Raw genomic sequence first — 18,342 nt, forward strand, 5'->3', positions numbered from 1 at the left:
TGTTCAAAATTTAGCAAAGAACTTAAAAATAATATTAATAAATTCTATTTTATTAAATAATTGCTTTCTGAAAACTTTTACCGTTTGTCGAATTAAAATTTAAGTTTTAATTCCAAACCATCTGTTTGTGTAGATACATCATTTATTTTAAATCCACAAATTAGAGCTAATGAACTTACTCTTATTTTTATTATTTATTGATTAAACTTATTAATAGATGTTAATTTAAAATGCAATACATAATATGTATCAAACAAACAACTTTCGAACTTAGTTCAGTAAAATACCTAACTAATTCCGAATTATAGATATATGTTATTCAGAATTTTGTTAAATTTGTCATCTCACCCATTTTCTATAGACTGGGTAAAAAGGGACAGCCATCGGGAAAACAGATACAAGGTATTTTTGAAATTTTGAAGAGATTTTACGAAGTGATAGCTAAATTTAAGCAATGCAAAATAAAAATGTTATGAGCACATTATTTACAATTATTACACCTTATATAACCTTGACCTGGTATTTTGTGAGTAATATTCATCAGCAGAAATGGAATAACTTATTGCATAACATTTTTTTCTAATTGTTTATACCTTTGCCATTATAAAAATGGGTCTTTTATGCCCACTTACTTGCAAGCTTTTATATGAAAAAACTGTTGAATAAAATTTAGAAATAACGTCTTATAAAACAAATAAATTACGTATTTCTAAAAAATACTTTCAGATATCATTAACTAAATAAAAGAACTTAAAATCAACAAAAACTACCGAAGAAACAAAATTAATATTCACGTCGTAAAAATTAAGATGATCGTTTATTGCCATATTTTGCCTTCTATTTTAATTGGTATCGTTAATTAGTATCGTTAAATTAGTATTTTTTTTTACTTTAACTGTTTTTGAAATAATGGTGGTGGACCCTTTTATCTGCAGACCTTTAATACTAACCTAGATCACATAAAAAATAATAAATTCATGTATCTCTCGTATTATTGTTCTTGTCCAACTTAATTTTCTTCCCTCAATTCGTTTCAATTATTCATGTATTGCTCTTCGTTAACGTCATTTACTTTTCCATGTCGTAGGTAACTGCTGTAGCATGTTTAGTATTTCTTAGGAGATGAAATTTGGAAATAAGTTTCTTGAAATGACATAATATATAGCTCTACATGCACAGTTTTGAACTTTTGTGCTGAACTTTTATATAATTTCTCAACATATGTCCGTGATCTGGAAATAGATGGGGAAACATGTGTGCTTTAAATGTAATATTACCTTGATTGTAAGAATTCTTTGCAGTCAATTGCTTCGAAAACTAATGCTAGTTTGAAGAAAATTTAAAATGTCTTTTCAATTTCAATAGTTTTGTTTAAACTAATAAAAAAAATATTATAATAAATAATTGTCCTACATATTGAATTTTTTTATAATATAAATTTGTAATATTCAATATATTTATTATACATTGATCTAAAAACTTTTATCTAAATCATTATTTATCTAAAGTTTAATGGTATAATAATCTAGAGTCGATACAGTTTCTTTATGTATTTATGTACTACAGAAAATTATAGTTATTGTTCAAGGGGTTACACTCCTGTAACAGGCAAAACCGTATATTTCTATCATTTCATTTCGGGCGGAAGAAAGGTAGTGAAATCATGATATCAAAGCTAATTATTTATTAATTTCCCGAATAAGTTTATGTTTTCATAAAAAAATCCGATTCGCTAATTTTATGTTTTCTCGACGTTTCAAGCCATTCTGAATTTAATGAGACCAAATTTGGAAAAAGTATGTGTGTGTGTGGGTGTGTGTATGTGAACAGATTTTTTGCCGTAAATCGACGTTTTTTCGAAAACGGCTGGGCCGATTTCAAAAATTTAAAAGCCATTCGATGTATATCGATCTGCCGAGCCGTTTCTTTATAAATAGCAAAAAAGTGAAAAATTTCTCGTCCACGTTTTAGCCCGCAATTCTGAACCGTTTATAAAAATTCAAAAACCGTTCGAAAGATATTGATTGGGAATCGTGCTGATTAGTTTTTGGTAAAGATCGGCCGGGCCGTTTTCTTGTAATAAAGTGTTAAAAAAAAATTTTTCGACGATTTTTATTATTATTTTTTTGACGGTAGATATTATAGTCTTCTAGATCATACTAAACTTGTACGGCCCTACGGCAATTGGTTTAACTTTGAAAATTCGTCAAAGTTTGCAAAAATTGGTATCGTTTTTATGGCATTTGTCAAAATTAGACCTTTCATCGACGTTTTCTCAAAAACGCCTGAACCGATTTCAGAAATTTAAAAACCATTTGATGTATTTCGATGAAGACTATCGTTTGTCAGTTTTGTGAGACGATCTGCCAAACCGTTTCTTTGTAATTTAAAAAAAAAGTGTTAAACTTTTCGTCCACATTTAAGCTTATCCTACCGAACCGATTTTAAAAAATCAAAAACTGTTCGAAAGATATTGGTTGGGATTGATGCTGATTAGTTTTAGGTGAAAATCTACCGAGCCGTTTTCTTGTAATTAACTCTTGAAAAAAAAATTAAGCCGATTTTTATGGATTTTTTTACACATTATTTGGCTATATATATCATGGTCTTATAGAGGTTACTGTAATATTGCGGCCTTGCGACAAGTAGTTTAATATTAAAAATTTATCAAAGTTTGAGAAAATGAGTAGTTTTTTTGACGTTTGTTAAAATGAAAACTAGATGATTTACTTGGTAACTTGCCTCAAGGCTAAATACCAATACCAACTAGTTGTACTTTAAAGTAACAAATTAAAATATAATTGCGAAAAAAAAATTAAGAATGGTGGTAGCACAGCCATTTCCGCGAGTTGTGTCAAATTGGAGACGTTCCGCTGCACGCAAAATAACTACAACAATTTTCAATTATTTCATTCGAATTTTCTACAGTATATTTGAAATAACATTTTGAAATCGGATTTCGATTTTTGTTTATTCGGCGAGCACTTATATAAAATCATGAAATTTAAACGAAAATAACTAATAATTAATAAATAATTTTTTAATAACTGTTGAACAAATTAACATATAGAAAATCCGCTATGATGGGCACTCCAAATTTCGAAAAATTTACAGTGGTGTAAACCCTTACGTGTCTCCGAATTTTTGTTTCAATTATGGTCATTCAATTATGAGAAATTTCTAACGTCATCAATTTAACGTTTTCTAATAAAAGTACAGAATTCGAAAGGATTAATTTGAAACAGCAAATAATTTAAATAAAATCATTTATTGTCAGAAGATTAGTAAAACAAAAATACGGTTTATAAATAAAAACGTATAAAGCAAATATGTACTTCTTTAATTAATAATAATAGTGTCGATATCACTAAATAAGAGTTGTTCTTATAATTTGATTGTTTCGTAAGAGAAAAGGTTTTAATTTTGTATTATGCATGTCACTTGTACTTTAAATTATGCCTTGGCTTTTTATGTATAAATCTATGTCGTTACTTGTAATACAAATCAAGAAGCGTGTATTATTGCTTTTCATAATATTCTCACTGTATCAAATTTCAATAAGAGATAAAAAAAATTGAAATTGAAATAATTGTGGTAAAGACTTGTGTTCTCAAATATCAGCATATGTTATAATGAATTCATGTATAAGGTAGAGTGGGGCTTAAAGGTCCGAGGGTAAAAATGTATACCATCAATATCTTAAAAACAAGTATATTTAAGAACTTTCAACAACAAAATTCGAAAGTAGAGGGCAAAACATGTAACGGAATCACCTTGATTACTATGAGGTTGCTATCAGAAGATAATCGACAATATATGAAAATCCATAGCAAGAGTATTTTCTACCATTGATAGTTTTTTTTTTGGTTGTGAGCACTGTTATTTAGTTTACAAAACCTTAATATAAATTTTTATAATACGTTATTTATTACACGTGGGTGGGCTAAAAAGTATAAACTGAATCTTTACCCTGGGAATGACGTAAACAATGAAAATGGTAAATAATAAAGCAAATTTAGTTAAAAGGAGCAATTTTATAAGAGAAAAATTAAATAAATTGTTATTCGAACTCTGCTGATGAATATTTGTGACGATATACCAGAACAAGGTTGTATACAGTGGTTATCTCTGTAAAAATGTATCCATGAAGTTTATATTTTGCATTGGTTGAATAATGTGGCTATTAATTCCTAAATCCCTTTAAAATTAAAAATATTGTATGGAATCTGCTTACCACATGACAAAGAGACATTCGACAAATTTTAGAAAAATATTAATACTAAAACACATTCCTATAATTAGGAATTAACTCGAAATTTTACTGGACATACTGTTATAGTTGTTTGGCACGTGTTATGGGTTTTGATGTAAATTATTTCGCTTAGACAGTATGATTGCTCAAAATCAAATTGCAACCTTATGCCTATCATACATAATGCTGCGATTTTGACAAAACTCAGTCTTTAATAAAAAAAACTGACATAGACTATGAATGAATTATATACATTTTTTTAACTTTGGTTTAAGGTTTTATGATAACAACTTTTAATATGTTACAGAAACTAAAACATAAATATAAATATTAGATAAATTTCTAAATGCTTGAAGTTTATTTAAAAAAAACTACATAAATATGTAAATAAGCTTCTAAATTTATTCGTTGCATCCAAAGGTAACTTTCTTAATTCTCTTAATTTATATATTAAATTCATAAAAGAATCATATATATTAAATTCATCAAATTTTGTCATAAAAGAATCTTATAACATTTTAACTAAATGAATAATTCTACGGAGAGATGAAAATTTTTGGTATTTTTCAGATAATATTAAAAGTCTCAGAATTTTTATACACTAGATTTAATTTTATTTTGAAATTATTACTAATTTTTACATTGATTTTTAAGCATTTTGAAGGTCTAGTATTTTAGTATTTTAAAATATACCAAAATTTTTATGAAAAAATATATATATCACTATTATTTACATGTTGTTTGTTCTCGATAAGCTTAACCGATTTATCTTAAGAAAAAACTACTATCTATTACAAATTTTATTTATAATTTTATATTTATTTATTTCAGATAAAAGGTGAGAAAGGTGATCGAGGCAGAGACGGTAGTCCAGGTTTGCCCGGCAGAGATGGCCTGCCCGGAAGTAATGCAAATGAAAATGTTCAATATGTGCCAGTTCCTGGACCGCCGGGACCTCCAGGACCCCAGGGGTCACCAGGATTGCAAGGACCTCCCGGGGTTTCACTAATGGGACAGAAGGGAGAGCCTGGTGTATCTGCACTACCACCTACATTTGGTGAACCACAGTACCGAGGCTATGGAAGACAAGGTGAGAATTTTTACATCATTACCTTTTATAATAATTAGTTGGCATCATTAATTTATATAAGAAATACACATAACTCATTATATAAGAAATACACATAACAAGAATATTTGCTTTATGTAATTATTGTATATGTGATAGACGAAGTTCATTAAAAATATTTATACGTTCACTTCGAGCTAATTTGTAATTAAAGTAAAGTGCGGATTTGATTTTGCTGGTATATTGATACAAAATTTTTAATTATTTTATAATGAAAAATGGAGAATTCGTTATAAGGTATTATTTCACTAAAAATATCACATAAAACTAATGAATTATTACTGACTGAAATATTTATAACTGAAAAATTTATAAATCAATATCTCAGCTGTAATTTCTCAAATGTAGACGTACGTTTTTCTATGCTAATTTCAACGATAAGTTTCAGATTAACACCTGATTTAAAGTCAGGATAGTTTTCCGTCTGTTATGAATCATTCATTTTAGTAATGTAAATATAGATATTTTGATTATGGTAACTGTTGGCGCAGAATTATAACTTCTTAATGGAAAAGTTTGTCACTTGTCTACGCTGACGTGCTGTTACTTATTATTCAAATTATAACATAATTCATCATCCTGCTCTGAAAACTCATTTCTTTTAACGAGATTACATGAGATGTTATTTTAATTTGGTCATTTTATAAAAGCATCGTTATTCTATATACGAAAACATGATGTAGATAAGCATAAATTTTCCTTGAATAAAATGCAATATCTTGATTTGTGAGTTAATTTCAAAATGTTTATTAACGCTGCACAAGGATCAAGAAGCAGTTTGGATGAATTGAAAGCATTGAGAGACTTGGGAAGTTTCAGAAATGTAAAAGCTGCTCTGAGTAATTCAAGTTTATCAATAGGTATTTACAAGTTGTTTGTAGAGAAATGTTCAACGAATATCTAGCTAAGTAGCCGCTTTATAGTATACTATAAATTTGAGTTTTCAGACATTCTAAGAAGATGACAAAGTATTTAATTGTAGTTATAAGTAAAAGCAATAAGTTTGTTGTCTACATTGTATGTCAACACTAAGAAATTCTACATAACAGAAATTAATTGCTTTTTATATTTTAAAATATTTTTTTATATCTAATATGCATTTATTTTCTTGACGGAAATAAATAAGACAGAATTACGATTTTTGGGTTTGCTCGTTACTGTCAAATTTACATTAAGCATTACAAACCTTTGCACTTCTAATAATCTTGAGTTTTTATGAAAATTTGAAATTTTTATTGGACACATATTTTCAAATAAGTCAGGGCAAAAATTCCAATTTGACTTTAGGTAATAATATTGCCTGAACTAAATAAGTTACGGGACAACACATAACACGTTTCAAACAAACAACTATCTAACTTTGTTCAGTTGAATTTATAGTCAAATTATTATTATAGATATATGTTCTTTTACTATTTTTCTAAAATTTGTTATCTGTTCTTTTTTGTCTCATGGTCGAGGTAAGTAGTAATAGCCAAAAGAAAAACAGATCCAAGTTTTTTTTTTAAATATTACAAAGATTTTACGAAAAAATAGTTACGTTGTTTAACAAATTTTATGGGAATAATTTTTTACAAAGATTTCATTGTATGTAACCTTGAATTCGAATTTCAACCGAAATGTTCATCAATAAAGGTCGATTAACTATTAATTTAATTCATTTCTTGTAACTTTTTAACTTAATTCATTATTTCTTATCGTTTACACATTTACAATTGGCCAAAGATTTAGTTGGTCTAAATGAAATTTTTTATAGTGGTTATAGTGGTTAATGTAAGCTTTAATAGTGGAAAAACTGATTCAATCTAACTTAAAAACTAGTGGGATGTATGGCATCGTGCCTTAAGGCATATTGCAGGAACTTCCCGTACCGTAACGAAATGTTCGAGGAATACTGAATGTTTTTAAATAGATTATTATAAATATTGTAACATTGTCTAATATTTTTAAGAATTATATAAACTGAATTGCAAAGTTAAAATTATTTGTTTAAAGTATATTAGAACTTTAGTCAGAATTAAAAATAAAATCTGAATTATTTTCTATATACAAAAAAAACTTAAAAAAAGGTACTATTTTTTTCTAAAATCAATTTTTTTGTTAAAACAAGGTGAAAGTTCTTTGAATCATTTAAATTGGACGCTTTGTTCTCTCAAAAACTGCCATTTTTGGCACATTTAGCTCGAAATGGCTGGGCTTGCCATTGCCAAAAACTAATAATCACTTCTCCCAATCATTACTAATTGAATGTTTCTTAGATCATTCAAATCGGATGCTCCGTTTACTCAAAAACTCTATTTCTATTTTCTGCACTTTTTGATTCGTATCTCCGTAACAGCTGGACCTGCTTTTGCCAGAAATTAATCAGCACATCTCCCTATCAATAGGAATCGAATGTTATTTGAACCATTCAAATCGATTGATTTGTGCGCCCGAAAACGTGGACGAAAAATTGTATCCATACATAGATACACACACACACATCCATTTTTTCTGAGGTATGCCAAAATGTTTAGAAACCTTCAACACGTCGAGAAATGTAAAAATTTTCAATTTCGATTTTCGGCCCATTACAATAACTTATCCTACAGGAAGTTAATAAAATATTACAAAATAAATGAACAACATATACCCAAAATTATATTCAGGTATCTTGAACTCAAAACCCTTGCAATAAAAAAAAAAATTAGTTAAAGTTTGTGAGCGACAGACGATATGTTAATTAAACATAAATAATCCTAATATAATGACCCAGTCTAAAAATAACTCCAACTATAGTAATTAGTGCAATAATTCTGATCTGAATGATTTTTCGTACACGACCTATATGCAAATGTAAATATAATCCGCGTATGTAGTTGTATATTCATCAAAAGGGGATTAATTTCAGCAACTAATTTCCGCATTAAATATACAAACGTATATTTGTATAATTTTTATGGACTTGCGGACAATAACCATGATCACAAATATACATGTGAAACATACCAGTTTGTTTGAAGCCCTTAAATTTACATGAAATGATTACACTAATTTCATAAATGAATGAACTGTAACGATGATTTCGTTCTATCATAAAACTAATTAATTGCCAATTAGCTATGTATATTTTTGTTTGATATTTGAAATTATAAACATTTGCTCATAATTAGCGCAACTAGTACAAAGGCAACATTACAACTCATTTCACCCGTTTATTGTATTGAAATAATTTATTAACTTACCGTAGAGTAAATTATATTAATCGTGAAAAATCTAGAATATCATTTTTGAACATTTTTGCATACTTTAGAAAAAATGGATGTGTGTTTGTGTGTGTTCGGATACACATTTTTGTCGACAATTTCGAGAAGACGAATGTACCAATTTGAATGATTTAAAAAATATTCGATTTCTATTGATAAGGAGACATGCTGATTAGTTTTTGGCAAATTCAGTTTTTGAGAAAACGCAGCATTTGATTTCAAAAATTCAAAAAACAAAATGCCGTTAACCGTGAAATGTTAAAAATGATCATTAGACATATGCCAATCAAATTATGAGATATTTTATAGAGATTTCAAGTAAAAATTATAAATTTCATTTACATATCTGTGGGTTCCGTACTAATGTCTATCCGCAGCGCGATTGCTTTGCAAAAAAGTTCAAAATTTATAAAAAAAATCTAGATATAAAAAAATATTTAAAATTTAAAAAAAAATCTTTTTTTTTTCAAAAATTTTAAAATTTTCAAAAATCTAATTTTTCAATGTTTTCTAAAAATTTTAAATCTTTTTTAAAATATTAAATTTTTGGTACGGGTAGTTCCAGAAATTTTTCTTAAAGCACGATGCCATGCACCACTAGTTTTTTTAACTTCCCGTAGGGTAAGTTATAGTAATCGCAAAAAAATCGAAAATGAAAATTTTTATATATCTTTACGTTTCAGAGGTTTCTGAACATTTTGGCATACCTTAGAAAAAATGGATGTATGTGTGTGTGTGTGTGTGTGTGTATGTATGTATGTGTGTGTATGTATGTGCGGATACAAATTTTCGTCGACGATTTCGGGAACACGGATCAACCGATTTGAATAATTCAAAAAACATTCGATTTGTACTGATAAGGAGACGTGCTGATTAGTTTTTGGCGAAGTTAGGTCTAGCCGTTCCGAAGGTACGGGGCAAAAAGTGCCGAAAACGGTAACTCAGTTTTTAAGAGAACGGAGCGTCCGATTTGAATAATTTAAAAAACATTTTACTTGTATTGACAAGATGAAGAGTTGATCATTTTTCATGAAGGCAGGTCTAGCGGTTTCGGAGATCTAATGAAAAAAGTAAAAAAAAATGCCATTCGGCGGTTAAAAATGATGATTAGACATATGCACATCAAATTATCAGATATTGTATAGAAATTTTAACAATAAGTATAATTTTTTTTACATTTCTATGGGTTCCGTACCAATGTTTATGCGTTAGACGGCGGCGCGGCATTTGCGTTGTGACAATTCGTCTCTATGCAGTTCAAGCAGCACGATTGCTTTGAAAAAAAGTTCAGAATTTCCAAAATATGTCAAAATGAAGAAAACATTTTTCTTTTCAAAAAAATAGTTCGTTTTCAAAAAAAAATTTTTCTTTCAAAAAAAAATTTTTTTTTTCAAATAAAATTTTTTTTTTCAAAAAAAAGTAATTTTTTGTCATATTCCTAGTTTCTCAAAAATCTAATTATTTCGAAGTAAATTTTTTTCAAAAATGTTAATCGTTATTAAAAAAATAATAATTTTTGGTACGGGAAGTTCCAGCAATTTGCCTTAAGGCACGATGCCCTAATTGCCTTAAGACAGAATTCCACTTACAGCTAGTTAAATTCATTCATTCGTTATTTGTATATTGAAAATAGTATTTTGTTCATTGTTTTACACACAATACTAACATAATGAGAACAATTATACTAATATTAACCCTTTCGACTTGGATGCCGCCGGCGGCATAGTCAATTTACCGTTGCGCTCGGATGTCGCCGCTCCGGCGGCATGATATGTTTTACCGTTCCGCTCGGATGCCGCCGCTCCGGCAGCAATTCGTGTCGTCGCAAATTAAACTTACAACATTAATTTGTTTTTCATTCTTTTGAAATTAATTCACTATTACATTCATTTATTGATTAATTTATTAATTTTCCCCCTTTAATTATTATATTAATTTATTAAATTACCCCTTTAATTATTTGAGATATAAATTTTACTAGAGATGTTATTTTATATATATATATATATATATATATATATATATATTCAATAGATAAGTCCTGGATTTTTTCAATATATTGATTGTTTCTTTTCCGAACAGTAAATCCAATAATAAAAAAACAATTTGTTTTTTGAAGATGTTTAATACGACGTTTCGGAACTAGGTACGTTCCATCATCAGGTTTAACCTGGTTAAACCTGGTTCGAAGATATAGAATGGGGCTTCCAATTTTAATTATACAAAGAACATTTCACCTACATTGATGGAATGAATAACTGAAATTTTTTTTGTGAATGCAGAACCAGCATTTTCGGAGACCCAGAAAAAATGATTATTAGACGAATGCACATCAAATTATCAAATATTTTATAGAGATTTTATAATAAGTTCAATTTTTTTTGTTCTTTGGGTTCCGTACCAAGATTTTAAATGAATAGAGCTCACTTATAAAGTTGAAATTTCCTCTATATATACGACACTATGGAACAACCGACTTAAATTAGACAATTTTTCAAAAAAGTCGATTTTATTTTAATTTGCAAATTTGCGAAAAAAAACAAATTTCGAAAAATTAGAAAATTTTCACAATTTTAAATTGCAGTACGGAAAGTTGCCGCATGTCAGCATGTCTAGTTTTTTCAAAGTTTTTTTTAATGTTTTGATGTAACAATGTGTTAATTTTGTGTGTTTTTTTAGTTTTAACGATCAAACTTTCTGAATTACACATGGTAATTTCGATAGACAAGTAGGGGGAAGTCCCGTAACGCCGGACGGCACCTAAAGCCGGACACTCTATTTAACACGTATTATTTAAGCGAGTATAAATATTTTTATTTCAAAATGAAAGTAAAAGGGGCATGGGGTGCACACAGGTCCAAGGCGCGAGCAACCCTTTGTTGTTTTAGGCTCAAAAACACGGCGTCACCTAAATATCAATGGAAGTAATTCTAGTGTATTTATCCATTTATATTCTAGTGGCATTCAAAAATAAAAGTAGTACTTGATTTTTATCAGTAAAATGGTAGAATATTATTAGATACTTTGAACAATTTTAGTAGGCACCACCAAATGAACGAAATTGTCTGTCTCTTAGCACCGGACACTAAGTCGTCCCTTAGCGCCGGAAGTAAACATATTGATATTTCTTGTGAGAATTGATGTAATTTATTCTAATTATTTAATTATGTTCTGTATGAGTGCTAACGGTCACTACATACCTCCATTTTTCGTATTTTCTAGTCAAAGAATGAAAATCTTATGATGAATGCTCCAGCTTAGAGCATCGGTGTGACCCAGGCAAAAGAGTGGATAATTAGTGATTTTTTAGCACTCGGGGACTTCCCCTTATATTAAAAATCCATTGCTACGAATTACTATATCCAAACTTTTATATATTTAAGATGTAAATTATATATGAAATATTATTTGATTATTACGATTTCCATTTAAGGTCCTCCTGGTCCGCCAGGTCCACCAGGTCCTCCAGGCTCATCGGATGACGGGGGCATCCGAATAGTGCCCGGAGCGCTCACGTTTCCCAACCAAGACGTCATGCAACAGGTACGTTAAACAATTACTATGTGAGGGAATTCTGTTTAAATTATATATAGACTGCATTTTCTCAAAGAACGATGTGAGAAAATAGTTCATAGATGTAATTAGCCGGTCGTTTTTGATAGAACAATCTTCTTGTTGAGCATCATCGAGATATTCATTTCGAATACTTGCTGGAATTTTATATCATGTGAGTCAGTTTGTTAAATCTTGCAGTACTGATTATCGCGGCGTCTAGCTGCTGATTTTTGTAGTTTTACTTTTTTTTAAAATTATGACAATTGTCCATATGATGTAAACGTTGATGTGGGTCATAATTCTTTAAATAACTAATTGAAAGTGGTATTTTAACTTAAAGCAAGTTGGAAAAAAATCGATAGTTGTAATAATTGATATATCAGCCGACATTGAGATTCAGATATTTAGTTAAAAATTTTAACTGTTTATTTTTCGAAGTTCGAAGTTTTCGCTTCCACTAAAAATTAAACATTGCGATTTCCAATTTATATATCTCACACACATTTATATTATATGCAATTACTTATATAAAATATTAAGTATAATGCACAAACACGAGCTTGTATTTTTTAAAAGTGCCGCTTATTATTCCAAATTTTAATGAATGCATATAATTTAACCAATTTTGGACTGTTGAATCTCTTCATAAACGTTAAAACATTTTTTATAAGGATCTTAATTATTTTGTGAATTATCAAGCATATGGAATGAGAAAACACTGGCACGATGATGTATATCATGTGCGTAGTTCTTGATATTATTCAATAATGCAAATGAAACGAAACATTTTTACACAACTAGAAAAATGTTGTAAACTGTTTGTTAAGCGACACAGAAATCTATTTAGAAAATTCTTAAATAATTTCTATAAACTATGCACAAATCCAAAAACTTGACATTGCAAGATTTTTTCGAAATTTGTTACAAAAAAGCACTTTTTAATGATTTCAAATAAATGGCTTAGACGATCGTCTTGCAAACTTAATCGTGACTAATAGAATCTAATCCAATATTCTTTAAATATTGAAAAAAAAGAAATCGGTTCAGCCGTTTTTCAGAAAACGTGGAATGTCAAAAGATGGCCCATACACAAATACAAACATACTCTTTCTCAATCGTTTCGGAATGACTTGAAATGTCGAGAAAAGGTAAAAGTAGAAGTTCGGATTTTTCGGCAAAAACATAAACTGCTTCTTCGGAAAGTTGAAGAAAACTATAATACTACAAAATAAGCTTCAGTTAGACAATTTTGTCATTTTTCATTTATTTTTATTATTTTTGTTCATATAAATAATGAAACCGAGAATAACTAACTTTTCTAGAATCACTGTAAAAAATAATAGCATATTTGCCGAAACTTTTCTAGAGTAAAGACTATTTGTTAAAGAATGAATTTAAAATTGATCGACTTTAAAAGGCTGTCTTTTACAAATTATTGAATAATTATTTTAATTTACGTAATTTTGAAGAATTTGTAAGTCGGCATGCTAATTTAGAACAGAAATAACTAACTAATTGGAGATTAAGCGATAATGTTTTAACTCTTATTTTGGCGATTTCGTGATCTAGAGAAATTATAGAGCTTCTACAACTCATAATAAATGTAGCAAACAAAATTGAAACCAAAAGTTATTTCTTTAGTAATAAAATTTATATTCTAAGATTATAATATAATCTTTTAAGAATGTTAGTATTCTGATTCTGAAACACTTAGGTTATCAGTCAAAAAAAAAAGTACTAGAAATGTGCATAGCAATTACTGAATAGATTTATAGATAGGTAAATTTCAATTATATTTCAATCTATACTCATGGATAGACAAGAACCACTACTGTTTTTATTGCATGTTTGTAACATTTTGATTCGATTCAGTATGGTTTATTTAACTTTTGACATCAATTACATCAAAAATTAAAATATAACTAGGTCAAGCTTTTGTATTTAAAATTATAGAAATTCATGAAATCTATATTTATATCAAATCAAGTTCAGATATTGGCCCTCAATAAAACATCAGCGAAATCCCATTCAATGTAAATTGTTCATGTCATATCCAACTTGAATACCCTCATCACGAGTTAGGATATGATAACTCATATCAAGCCTACGTCAACGGATGATTCTAAAAGTGAAATGTACTGAAAATATATTTATTCCACTATGTCTAGCAAAACATGTCCATTATATATATGATATATTTAGGTTTTTGAAAGTTTGTTCATTTAACTCTCTATGGGCCCGTGTAACTTTTAAATTATATTCCAATTTATTGAACTTTTCTTAAAAAATTCAATTACTATTAATAATCTAAGCAATATCAATATATTTATAACATTTGCTCGGATCTTCAACCTTACAGTCTTGTAATTTTGAGGTCACATTCACTCGTCACATTTACTTTCAGCTTTATTTTGTTATCAGATTTATACGTTAGCTACCCAAAATATGAATTCAAAAATCATACAGAAACAGCAGATTTCTGCTTCCTTATTAGATTTTAAGTCCGATGAAAATGTAATAGTATTTCCTCGACAACGAATAAATATTATTGATACTGAGAAAAAGAAAAAAGTGCATCAAACTCACAAAGAGGTATATAAACAATTGCAAAATAAAAAACCAGCTAAATATAACTTTATATGTAGAAGATGTGCGAAAAGATGTTGAGGCATTTTTTTGCTGATAAGAGATAACTTTGCAAATAAGTAATAAAGTTCCAAAATTTGAATGCTCTGAATACAATTTTCATTTAGGTTTAACGACAAATGTGGACTGTCTTGCGGATTTCAATGGATACATTTTCATAAAACGAAGTGCAAACCTTATTTGATTGTTAAATATTACAAATTGTCTTTAAATCCTCCATACATAAGTTCCATATATAATAAATTTGAATATAATATATACACATGACGTAACTAGGATTTTAACTTCGTTATTCAAACAAGAATGTTATTCAATACGCTTCTTTAATAGTAACTACTTTTTCCAAGAAGTAAAATAAACATCTCATTTATCAGTTATGAAATAATTAAATAAGAAAAATGATAGATAAATTTATAGAAGTATATTCTATATACGAGGTGTGTTCAAAAAGTACCCGGAATTACTAATAATTAAATTTCGCGGGTCTGGAGTGTCTGATTGTCAAATTTTTTTTTATTGTGTTGGTATACATGCCCCTAAAGTATGATGAAATTTTCAGCTATATTCACTGTTTACTTTGTCTGTGGTAGTCGCTAAGGTTCGACGTGTTTTTCTGAGCTCGGCGATTTTTACAATGGAAGAATTGAAAAGTCAAAGAATTTGTATTAAATTTTGCGTAAAAAATGAAATAAAGTGTTGCAAAGTGCAAAAATTCACCAGATATGGCTCCGTGTGACTTTTTCCTATTCCCAAAGTTGAAGAGACCCATGAAAGGACGGCGGTTTTCCTCGATTGAAGAAAATCGCTGAGAGTGCTCAAGGACATATCAAAAAGTGAATATCAAGGGTGCTTCGAAAATTGGAAAAAACGCTGGCATAAGTGTATTATATCTCGGGGGGGAATACTTTGAAGGGGACCACATTAATGTAGACGAATAAATAAATATTTTTTTGAAAAAACGAAAATTCCGGGTACTTTTTGAACAGACCTCGTATCAAGTAATGGTCAGTTATAGAAATATTTTATGGATATAATGATTGATTTATATGAAATTTAAATATTTTCATCATATTTTTCTTTCTTTAACTGTTTAACTTACAGGAATATATTATACTAAAGGCTTTTTTTCAAACCTACTAAACTCATATTTATAATCGTTTTATTTAATTGTTCAAAGAGCATGAACTCTATCACAATACCAAGTTTCCTTGAAGTCGTCTAAAACATTTTTTTCAACAATCCGTAACTGGTATCGTTTTAGAATTTTCAAAATCGGTTTGCGTTATTTGACTTGGATTTGAAATTGTCATATTCGGATGGTATAATACTAATCATGAATTTAAACGTGAAGGAGTATAGTGTGTTCATGTCTTCAAAGAAATATATATAAATTTTTTTGGCACACGGAACACCACTGACATACACATGGAAATGATTAAATTATGATCAAAATGTATTATGTAGCTTTATATATTATGATGCTATCTCTTGCAATAAAATTGATTAAATCGAAATATCTCTGACATATTTTATATGATTTTTTACCAAATTATTATATCTTTACAGAATTCGGCAACCAGCCCTGTTGGAACAATAGCTTATGTCGTTGATGAAGAAGCAGTGCTTGTTCGTGTAAATAAAGGATGGCAATATTTAGTGGTAAGTAATTTGAATTAAAATTCCTAACATACAGACATATTTCATTATTATACGTTTTAGTTTCATACAAATTTTATAAGCACAATTATTAATATATGTGCGAAACATTTACTGCAACTTACATATTTAAACTTTTTGTCAATTTTGTCATTATGATACAAACTATTATGTATTGTTCTACTTGGAAGAAATGATTATTGCTTTTCAGTAGAAAATATGGTTAGTTCTGGAATTATATAGTTTATAAATGAAATTATTGTTAAACAGAACCACAATTTAGTAATTTTCTTTTGTGTTAGGGGTTTCAACAAAAACTGAGGGCGTTTTTTAGGTTTGAATCTTGTTGTAGGTAACTCCCGCAATCATAGATGACGCGAACAGATATTTTAATAATAAAAGTATAGCAAATGATAAAATTTAAGATCAATTTAAATCTTTTTAGTGTTTTTCTAAAGATTACGTTTTTTAAATAGAAAGTTTTATTTCATAATATTTTTTGAAAGCTCATGTTACGACGAAGTGAATTCAAAAGTGGATACAAAATATTAAATTCTTCTCAAGACACAATAGAGACATCAGTAAAATTCTACATTTTGTTATATTTATTAGCTTTTAGTAGAGTAAATTGAATAACATCAAAAGATTTTAACTTTTCTATCGGCATAAGTTAGAGATAGATTATTAATTTATTGGTCCAGAAAAGTTATTCAATAAATATAAAAATGTATGTTCCTGAAATCTACGGATGAGATTTCTATATTTTTTCTTGAAATTTGTATGAGTTAATTTCTGTACCTACTATATAAATTTAACTTCAATTAATTGATTTGATTTGATTGAATTTGATTTATATTATTGTTGTCAATCAACTGATATGATTTAATAATTAGAACTTCAAAAAATATAAAATTGATTATGCGTAGAATGATTAAAATTTCAGAAAGTTGTAGATGATTTTATATCAATTGCGACCAACTCCTAATAATAGAGTTATCATACTATCAATCGCCCCCTTAACTAAATCAGAAACAAAGATATCCGTAGATTATTTTTTTGGAATTTTTTAGGTTTATATTGTATAGATTATATCGCATCATTATTATTATTTTTTTAACGCATGGCCCATACAATAGTTTCAAGAAAAGTTAAAAATACAATTATTATACATATAATATAGATATGTAGTATAATACATAATGCACTTAAAAACACAACATAGCATAATACAGAACGTAATAATTTAATTAATATGTAAGATAAAATAATAAAACGCATTTGAAAAGAAATATAAAGGTTAAATTGAGCAGATGGAGATTATTTGAGGTACAGTTATGAATATTAACATCATTGTTGGAGTACATAGTTAGAATAGGCGAATTTAAGAGAGAATTAGATTTAGAAATAAAATAATTGAAAAATATTATGGATCGTACGCACACATTTTACATGCAATTAAATATCATAAACAGGAAATGTTTGTTATTTTCATTTTGTGTTCACGATATCTTAATTATTCATCTGCAGATGGGTCAACTGATACCACTGAAAGGTCCTGCCGAATCAACAACGACAGAAAGTATTTGGCAACCGCCACAAGCTTCAAATTTAATACAACCATCAAGTGGGTACAACGCACCTGGAACAGCGGTAAGTTTAATATTTGATTCATTTTGATTTATGCGCATTTATTTGTAACGATATTTTTAAGGAATGAAAATACGATTTTGCTTTATTTCTTTTTCTAATATTAACTAGCGTCACTTGAAATATAAACCCATCACATATATATTTTATTCGTGTGTTTCATTACTACTAATCTATTCCGCTATTCCGTTATTAAGTTCCGTTAAATGTTT

General features: G+C 28.4%; 1 protein-coding gene across 1 annotated transcript in view; it reads left to right on the forward strand.

Annotated features, from left to right (window-relative positions):
• LOC113387880 (collagen alpha-2(IX) chain-like) overlaps positions 1-18,342 on the forward strand; it is a 139,452-nt gene that overhangs the window by 110,769 nt on the left and 10,341 nt on the right. The window contains exons 15-18 of the mRNA XM_026625268.1: positions 5,084-5,342; positions 12,060-12,169; positions 16,394-16,486; positions 18,011-18,133. Of these exons, the coding sequence (XP_026481053.1) occupies positions 5,084-5,342; positions 12,060-12,169; positions 16,394-16,486; positions 18,011-18,133 (585 nt within the window). The remainder of the gene's footprint in view (positions 1-5,083; positions 5,343-12,059; positions 12,170-16,393; positions 16,487-18,010; positions 18,134-18,342) is intronic.

The sequence above is a fragment of the Ctenocephalides felis genome, unplaced genomic scaffold (assembly GCF_003426905.1).
Source record: "Ctenocephalides felis isolate EL2017-DRISC unplaced genomic scaffold, ASM342690v1 CF-g0.4_SCAFFOLD_03572, whole genome shotgun sequence".
NCBI classification, from domain to species: Eukaryota; Metazoa; Arthropoda; class Insecta; order Siphonaptera; family Pulicidae; genus Ctenocephalides; species Ctenocephalides felis.